This window comes from Apium graveolens, chromosome 1 (assembly GCF_009905375.1).
Source record: "Apium graveolens cultivar Ventura chromosome 1, ASM990537v1, whole genome shotgun sequence".
Taxonomy (NCBI): Eukaryota; Viridiplantae; Streptophyta; class Magnoliopsida; order Apiales; family Apiaceae; genus Apium; species Apium graveolens.
Window position 1 is genome coordinate 113,353,558 of NC_133647.1, and position 9,698 is coordinate 113,363,255.

The 9,698-nt window shown below is 33.4% G+C and overlaps 1 protein-coding gene across 1 annotated transcript; it reads right to left on the minus strand.

Moving 5' to 3' along the window:
* Positions 1-549: 549 nt before the first annotated feature.
* LOC141666016 (dynamin-related protein 3A-like) lies at positions 550-9,298 on the minus strand. Its single transcript, XM_074472006.1, has 20 exons — positions 8,799-9,298; positions 7,624-7,906; positions 7,488-7,516; positions 7,300-7,401; positions 6,721-6,789; positions 6,572-6,631; positions 6,108-6,221; positions 5,981-6,029; positions 5,754-5,863; positions 4,859-4,951; positions 4,582-4,674; positions 4,359-4,496; positions 3,697-3,801; positions 3,455-3,544; positions 3,178-3,214; positions 2,916-3,064; positions 2,666-2,812; positions 1,784-1,836; positions 1,386-1,485; positions 550-944 (listed from the first exon to the last, which is right to left on the minus strand). The coding sequence occupies exons 1-20, from the start codon at positions 9,144-9,146 to the stop codon at positions 786-788; spliced, it is 2,328 nt and encodes a 775-aa protein (XP_074328107.1). The 5' UTR covers positions 9,147-9,298; the 3' UTR covers positions 550-785.
* Between the last annotated feature and the right edge of the window lie 400 nt (positions 9,299-9,698).

Here is a 9,698-nt window from a genome sequence, read left to right on the forward strand (position 1 = left end):
AAATATTTGATAAATTATAAAAACTACTACACTCCCAAACGGAGCCGGCATCAACAAGAGTCCACATAGTACAAATCTAATTTTTTTTTCAGAATATAAATATCTTCTTAAGTTAGGTAATTTATTGGAAATCTGCTCACTAAAATTTGAATCAAATATACATTTGATTCTCCCAGATGTCAAGTGCATTCTAATTTATACTCAATTTTATTTGAAAACCAATATGAATTTATCAACATTTTGAAGTCAATCTTGAATCGAACTTTCAAGAGTCAAGAAGAGGAGGTACTTGCAATTGCAAATCTCATTACAAATATTCCAAAAAAATAAATCACATTACAAATATTCCAAAAAAATAAATCACATTACAAATAAGCACCGCAAGACACCTAACCTATTTCTTTACAAAAAACAACACATGTTTATATACAACGAATCTATGTTATCAAAGAGTATGGAACTGTCAATTAGCCAAAAAAAGGAAAAAAAATAATCTAGAACTATCAAGGAAAGCCTGTATAGCACTGTAAAGACAACTATTGTGTGTAACCTGTATAACACTGGTGTAAAGTTCCTATCATGTCTAACTAAACCTCCCCAACTGTTAGGCCAGAACCGGATCCACCAAGCAATTCTAACTTAATCTAGATAACTCAGAAGGCTGAATGGAATAATAAAACTAAATGAATAAGTTCTCAGATTGCTAGTTATTCTCCTTTTGAAGTGGCTCGGGAGTTCACAATTGGATAAAAAATGAAGTTAACCACGTCAGCTTCCATTTGATATCAGTAGTATATTATGGTATATACAAAATGAGTCACTTTACAGCATTTTGGGTTTCTTCCGACTGAATTGTTGTCGTTACTAGTGGAACTGAAGACCGTGACTTTTAAGTAGGCCAGTCCGATCAGTAGGCAGGCTGTAACCCCTCTCGACAGTATCAGCTTCAAGTGGTAATTCATCCAAGTAAAAAAGTATGATTAGTTGATTTGATTAGAGATTAAACAGGATTCAGTTAACTATTCATCCATGATTTGAAGTTTTGGGACAGGCAAAGAGTAAGGATTTGGTTGTTAACTATTCATCCACAATGTGCAGCTCTGGAACAAGCAAGAGTACCAAGTTTATAGGCCTTCACAGGGAGTAAAACTGAATATATAAATTATAGAATAAATTACATCCTTTAATAAAGTTGAGGGAAATTGTTTTTTGCAGATGGAACATGTGTGTGCAAATGCAAAGTGATTCTATTTTTTGTTAAAAAAAAGAGAAACCTAAGTAAGATGCCAAAATGGTAATATTGTACGTACTACTTCTTCCCCCTGTCTATTATATAGATAGGCGAATATACGGTTTTCTAATTATGTTTATATATAAGAATGGACCTGGAAAGCTTGCTGAAGAACATGTAGAGTTTCGCTGGTACGTTTCCTCTTAATTGACACCTCCTCAGGTTCTTGTAACATCTCTTCAAGTAGGTTGTCTCTGTTCAATTAAACAAACATAGTCAAAATGTTTCAGAATTGTCACAAATCAACATCTGGAGCAACTTGTACATTGATTAACTCCGTTCAGCATTAACAGAGGGACATCTCAGGCTGCCACCTCAACGACTATATATAAATGCAAACCGTAGGGTTAAAGCTCTTCCTTCTTTCACGAGGGTGCAAGCCATGTCAAAGGCAAAGTTGGTGGATTTGTATGTTCAATTAACAAAATAAAACAAATTATCTCAACTGTAATTAATAACATTATAGGACAATTAAAAGTTTGCTCTTTGTACCTATACAGCTTTTTGATGAAGACATTGTGCAACTCCCGTTTAGTATGGTTTACCTAGTAATTATTGATTAAAACAAAAATGGTCAGAAATGGCATACCAACTAGTAAAGGAATAACTTGGAAGATTCTGGTAGAAATCATGCCGTGTTATATCAAAGTAATACAAGGTAAACAAATAACAAATCAGAAGTTTATCAAAACTAATGTTCCTGAGATTGATTTGGGATACAAGCGAAAGTAGTGAAGTTATACAAATGCCTGTTAATTATATAAATGGATATTCCTCGTGACCCGACAAGCCTTGTTGAAGTCCAGTAGTCAATGTCTCTAAGTGATTAAAAATTTAAAATTTAAATCAATGACTAAATAACAAAAGTATATTCAATCTACAATATAAAACATTGTATTAGAAAATAGAATTACCATAAAAACAATACTCACAAATCATATTATATTTTAGGTCAAATGAAATGTCGTCCGTCTTTCGAAATATAATTGAAGGCCGCACTTATAGAAAACTTTTCTATTGTGACCTGTAAAAACTCTTTTCCTTATATATATAGCATAAAATATTAAATAAATTTAATGGGCAAAGCCAGCGAAATAAATAGAAACTATATTACTATTTGATGCCAACTCATTATCGATGAACTTGAAGTTACTTGTGAACTAATCAACGACTCCAAAAGTGCTCAATTCGAGTTTTAACATTGTAATAGAAAAAACATGCAACCGCTATATATATGTCTAGGTATTAATTCTCATTCCAACTACATATTTATTCGTCATCGCTAAAATTTAGTTATGTCTCTAAGAAAAATATAATTTGATGGAAATTTAGCTTTCATTTAGGAAATGTAAAGTCTATGGACATAATAATTACCAGGAAGTGCATGATTGCTTTAGGTACAGAATCCTCGATGTTCTTTCTAACAATGTCATAATATGACTTCAATAACAACCTTGTAACAATAATGTTTACAGTGTCATCTTTGGATTGCATTTCTGAGGACCTTAAGGTGGAAGGGGGCTGCAATGAGAAGAAAATGAAATAAGAGTCAAGGCAATACAAAAGTTTACAAGGTGCACAACTGGGTACAGATTCCACAGACAAATAATTGAAAGTTATGCACCTCTTTCAGATGGATTACAGAATAAGCATGCTCAATATGCTGAACAGGGTCATTAATTAGCTTCCTTGTCACATGTTCTTTTACGGCCATGCGACTATCTGACCCATTAAATATTGCTGGAAACTTCCAGTGTCGTCCATTTTTATTTCCTGACAATTTCCAGATCATATATAGTTAGTTTTTATCCTTCAAAGTTCAGGTACTCCGTTTTCTGACAGTCACTATGTCTTTATGAATAAGATGCTATGCGAAGTAGTCTAACCAGATGAAACAGCTCCCTCTGCTAAATGCTTTGCCCCCTATTCAAAATAAAGGTATATAAAGGAGACATCAATAATCACAAAAGAAAAAAAAGCAAGCCAGAATATTGTTACTTGATCTTGGCTTCTATTCATACCCACTAACATCATTAATCAGTAGTAGGCAGCAAAATCCCCGAGAGAAATTTTACTCCGGAATGGAAGTACACAACAGTAACCAACAACACATGAACTGCATAATGGAGAGCGGGTGGAGGGAGGGCTAGAAAAATAATCTACCTGATCCAGTACAACGCCATTCATTTGGTTGCTAACCAGACCACGAGATTTAAGAGTATTTTCTAATGGTTGTGGTTTTTCATTCTCATCCTGGTTGAAAAACATACAAAAAAAGCCAAATATGTAAAAAAAGTAGAACTAATAAAAATCCGATGTCTTCTTCTTCTGTATTTGGTATTATTTTGGAAGAATAAAGACGAGAGAGTTGCAATTCGTGAAAAAGCACTGAAAGATAATTATACCTTATTTTCAGGAATCATTGCAGCAGCTGCATTTGAAGCCTTTGCTATCTCTAGAGCTCTACTTCCACCAATAAAATTTGGGTGTGAAGTGTTTATATAGTCCATCTATAAAATACATATACATGTTCAGTAATAAACTAGATATTCTTGAGGATCCTATCATTTTGACTGAACAAGAATGTGAATTAAACTACGAACGAATATAGCGACTTACGGTTCCAAATGACAGACATTGATTGGATAGGAAAGCCTAGCAATTGGGCTTATTACATTAAATTGTACTTTGGCAAAAAAAATGGTATAAAAGCAATTGAGCCTAAACTTTTAAAAACTGAATAAGTTAAGTTCCACAGTAATATGTTTCTCAGAAGCAGGACATCAGACATGAATGATTTATAAAATTATTGAAACCGCCCCACAGTCTTTTTAAGGATCAGCCATGACAAGGAGGAAGAATTTTATTCATAAAACTGTCAAACACTTGGAACTAGAAAGCTTTATGAAAAATCAAACAAGGATGAAGACTTTTACACAAGTGCCGAGCATTAGTTTTAGATATAAAGCTGCTTTTACGAGGAACTAATGTCCTACATCAAATGCTAGTGAACAAATATTTGTGGAAACAGGTGGTAAATTTTCAAAAAATACCAGTTTAAACTTACCTCCATTTCAACAATGTGTCTGATCATAGTCTCTGATGGTTGAAGATTCTCTCGCAAAAACTTTCTTATTACTTCATCCACACGATTCCTTAAAACAGGAAAACGCTGCAGCTCATTGGCCATACATCGGCGGCTCATCTAAAAATAAATATCATAGTGTTAGCTCTTGAAGTGCTTTAAACTACTTAACAAAACATATAACTACATACAGAGAAATTCCTACCTTAACCAACTCGTCATATATATATCTTGCACATTGTATACTTGGATCAAGCAACCGAGCAATTTGTCGTCGAATAAGAACTTCAAATGGAACCTATGTAGTAGATAATTAAAATCAAAATTGAGCTTATACTAAGTCACATTCAAAATTCGAATTCTAAATTTTGTACAAGTCATAAAAAATAAAACTAGTAAACAGAGAACCAATCAAATAGTTGTCAAGGCCAGACAAAATATGATAAGTAGCCGGGATAAAAACATTAGTGCAAAAGACATACATCCTGTACAAGAAATGCAGATCTAGGACCAGTTGCATTTTGAATTATGGTCCGCACTTCGTCATCAGTCAAGCCCTCAAATGGATCAACATCCTGAAATAAACAAATTTGTTCTTACACCAGAAAAAAGAAAGCAGACTCAAGAAATTAAAATTTAAGAAGAAAATCGGTGTGATTTTGAAAAACTCTGAAATTCAGTGAATACAAGGCTCTTTGGCAACATTTATACATTTAATAAGCCATTTATAGAGATATACTAGATTGAAGAAAAATATATTAGAGCTAAAACAAAATACATTAACTTGTGAAAATATATAATTGATTGCACACACAACACAGTGCAAGGCATAAAGATCATAAATTACATCAGCAAATTCAATTCCAATTGGCTTAGAGAAGTCAACTTCATGACCGTTTTATTCTTGTTGCATTTTACCAATATACTCCCTCCGTCCCATTTTACATGTCCCTTTTAAAAAACTTACACATAATAAGAGAAAAGTTAGTTGGATAACGTTTTCCACCAAATACCATTATTCAATGTGTTGAAAAATGATAATAGAGATTACTTTAAAAAAGTCAAATCTTGGAAACAATAAATATAGGGGTAGTTTTTGAAGATTACCCTTAAATTTATATTGAAAGTAGAGATGGACAAGTAATTTGGGACAAAAAAAAATTCCCAGAAGGGACATGTATAATGGGACAGGGGGCTAATAGTGTATCCACTCAAAGAGCGTAAAGAAATCTGCAAATTTAGTAAATGAAAAATCCCTATTGATTCACCAAAGAACGTAAATTGCAAAAATAAAATATAGAAAGAAACATTTTAATGAAATAATTACGCAACTGAACAAACAATGGTAAGGTGGCAAGCTCAAAAAAGACAACACACCTCCAGTGTCTTCACAAATATTGATTGGAAAATATAATGTATTCTTGCTCCACCAGACAACTCAGAAGTTGACATTGCTTGGTTCTTCCCCTCAATCATAGAAGATAATTCTGTTTCCGATAAAAGTTTAACAATACTATCAATGAGCTGCAGAGAGGAATCAAAATAAAATATGCATTCCACAACAATCGGATGCCAGCTATAAGTCGTAAGAATAGTAATGTTACCTTTGCAATAATCCGATAGAATGTTCAGAAGAAGAACTCCCATACCAGCCTGATGGCAGCATAGAATAATATTATGTTCTTGTAACTTGAGTAACATAAATTATTGGCCTAAAGTTAAGATAAGTACCTTTGATTCTGTTATTTCACCCAAACTAGCATGTTCCTTTGCAACAGATACTAGTGCAGTATGAATACGTGACTTCAATCCAGGAAGCAGCATCTTAATATGTTTCACCAGAATCTGAAACAAAACAATCAAAAAACACTTTTAGATTGTAATTTGGGAAATTAACTTGTGGATTTTGACATATTATATTGTATTAGCAAGAAAATTAGGTAGCATGCTTAACAAAGCAAAGGGGTTCGGAAAAACACAAAAAGTAGGTTGCCGAAGACTCCCCCATCAACAAGCTCTAAAGAGGTCCCAGAAAAGGGATTCAAAAAGAGCATGAAATACACATATATTACACACTGCCTGGGAATATTATGTGCTTTAATATTTCTCTTTCAGAGGTTATAAAAAGAAACAAACAATAAACAGGCTCTCAGATAAGATGGTGTATTATAGAATACAATTCTGCAGTATTCTACCTGATTCAACTGTTTGGCCAATTGGGGAACGCCACAACGATCAGCAAGCTCATTATACACCTATGTCAACAGGAGAATGTTAACAATTTCAGGGTTAATGATGAAACCGACAGTAGATTGGATATGTATTATAAATAAGCTTAACATACAGGACGGCTGTGGAAGAACTTCTCTTCAGCAACTAGCGCATCCTTGATTGTCCGCTTTAACATTATATCCTGGTCCAAATTGTTGCCACCAACCACATAAGACTTTAAAATTCGTTATGCCAATTCAACATAGAAGCAAGATTTTTAATTAACAAAAAGAACCTATGAGTTATGATCTAAATAAATTATATATCTATACTTCATCTAGTTATGCCTTCGAGGTGAAATTAGTTGGACTAGGCTTAAATTACGATATATATATATATATATATATATTAAAAAAAATGCATACCTAGGCACAAATGTGGGAAGACAAGGATTAGATAATATGATACATACATGTAAATAATATTTACCCAATAAGACAAAATGTTTAACACTTCAACATTAATTTAATACAAAGAAACTAAGAGCTATCATTTTACAATAAAACGACCTCTACAAAGTTTTCGGCATTGATCAATTGATGAACCATCTAATACAATAAAACGACCTCTATAAATTTTTCAGCATTCATCAATTGATGAACCATCTAAAGATGCTGTGAAGAGAAATATAACAATGAAAGCAAATATTTACCTCCTGGCTACGATTTACAACGCCTACATAACCGAGTTTCAGGGGAATCACTTTACCCAGCAAAAAATTTCGGGCATCAGTACCTCTGTCCATGATATCCAGCTAAAACAAGAAAATTTACCTTGTCAAAACCAAGACAGAATTTCAGAAAGATATTATTTCTAAAGGAGTTAAATTCACCAATGAACCTTTGTAATTACACCAATTGTTCGAGAGCCTGCGTAAAAATTAAATACATGCTATGAGTAAGACCATCTTGTCAATTTAAGTATACAGCTTGTTCAATTGAGTGCACGAAAGAACAAACATCTATATCTGACTCACCATCTGGATCGGCACTTCTAGCTATTTGAAGAGCATCTGAGTTTGCGAGATCAGCATTAGCCGGTGTAACAGCTAGTATTAAACAGCTAGGGCGGTTAATATAAGTAGTGATCATTGTTCTTATTTGGGCTTCAATGTTAGATGGCTGGTCACCAATAGGAACCTTCATTATACCAGGCAAATCCGCCAGAGTGATATCAAGAACATTGGGAGAAAAGATCTTCAAGCGGATAGGCTTGTCTGAAACACCCTTGTTCCCACCTGCTTCTTTGTCTGTCTCAGCCTAAAATGAATAACATGTAAGAAGAAAGTATTATAAATTGATAAGGGAAAGAGAGGAAAATGGTACAGGTTGATACACTGACATCCAAAACGATTAACCAACTTCTAAACGAGGTTTAGAAGTGGTAAATGATAAATCATATCTTGCATTGGTTTAACACATCAACTTGTCACAAATGCCTTCTTGTTTTACATAATTAAGTAATATATATGAATATATAAATATTATTACCTACTAAATTAAATGTAGAGATGCTCTTTTTGTTGAATTGCAAACTATATTCATTACCAAGTCCCAATTAGATTTAAACAAGCTGCTCATTGGGGTCAAACTGTCAAAAGATTATTATTATTATGTCTTCGTGCAATAAAATTCAGCTCCTTAATTTCTAAACCAAAAGTAATCAGACTTGCTAATGTAAAGTAGAAAACTATATTACTTTCTTGTACAAGCAGGGACAGAACTTTTTCACTTGAACTGAATAAACTCCCCTAAAGATCGTCTTTTGTGCAAATTCCTAACAAGCTAAATAACCCTCCCTTTTCCATGTATCACAACTTCCATCCCAATTAATCTCAAATAACCATAAATTTATCGAAACATCTCAAGACAATAACAACGTGCCTACACACCTAATTACAAACAAATACAAAATCAATATGTACAGTATATACTAAATTGCCTAATTTCAGTATAAACGACAATGCAACCCGATTCCAATTCCAAACAATGTGAATACAATCCTACTATCAACATATATATACATTAGAATCTCGATAAACTGATTATTTTTCTCGATCACAAAATAACAGATAAGGTAAACTAATAATCTCGATAAATCAATAAAATTCTCCGATAATAAGCTCAATCCTCCCTAATTATCAAAAAATACCTCAATCTCCATTCGAATCTCATCGAAATCATAAAAACGCTTCTTCGGCAAATGCAAAAACTCTCCAAACTCCTCCTCACTCTCTCCACCACTCACCCTCACAAGCTGAAGCATAAGCGGACGCCTCGTACAAATATCATTACCGCGCGGTAAAAAGTCACGTCCAACAAGAGCTTCTAGAACACTCGATTTACCACTACTTTGACTCCCAACTACAGCCACTTGCGGGAGCTCAATTGGCGTGTTTGCACCGAGTTGCGCAGTGATGTCTTGCAGTTTGTTAACGAGTGGAATCACTGAGTGACCGAGTGGAGGTGAATTTAGTTTTGATGAGAGTGAGTCGGCCATTAATGGAAGCTCCGAGTTGCAGAGAATTGGGGGAAAGTGAAGAACCCTTGAAAAAGTTAAAGTGGAGATATTACAGTGGGTTTTGGTGCGGTAAAAAAGTAGATATATTAATCTTGCGGCATGTATGTGACTTGTTAGCAAAGGGAACGGTAACTTGTTAGAAAAGATATTTATTTAATTTTAATTGGCATTAGTGCTAGATGGGGTGTGGAAAGCTACCTGCACAAAAAATTTCATGAATGAAATTTTTATAACTCATGGATCATACTTTCTTGGCACAATAAACAAACCGTACCGTTTTAATAATATATAGGGATTCTACTTTATGAAAATTAATTTTATAAACCTAGGGTGAAAAATGCTTTATTTAGGCCCCTGCAAAATTGAGAAATTACTAAAAATTCTACTTTTTTCAAAAAAAAAATTACAATTTTACTGTTTCTATGGTGAAAAATACTTCATGCAAGCCAAAAAAAATTGAGAAATTACTGAAAATACGAGAAATTACTGAAATACTAATTTTTTTTTTAAAAAAAAATACAATTTTACTAT

Excerpts from the sequence above, each read along its gene's own strand:
- LOC141666016 (XM_074472006.1), bottom strand. The coding sequence starts at position 9,146 with ATGGCCGACTCACTCTCATCAAAACTAAATTCACCTCCACTCGGTCAC. Across the intron at positions 4,675-4,858 it reads CTGCATTTCTTGTACAGGAT|GTTCCATTTGAAGTTCTTAT; the intron begins GTATGTCTTTTG and ends TCTACTACATAG. Across the intron at positions 3,065-3,177 it reads AGAGGGAGCTGTTTCATCTG|GAAATAAAAATGGACGACAC; the intron begins GTTAGACTACTT and ends GGAAATTGTCAG.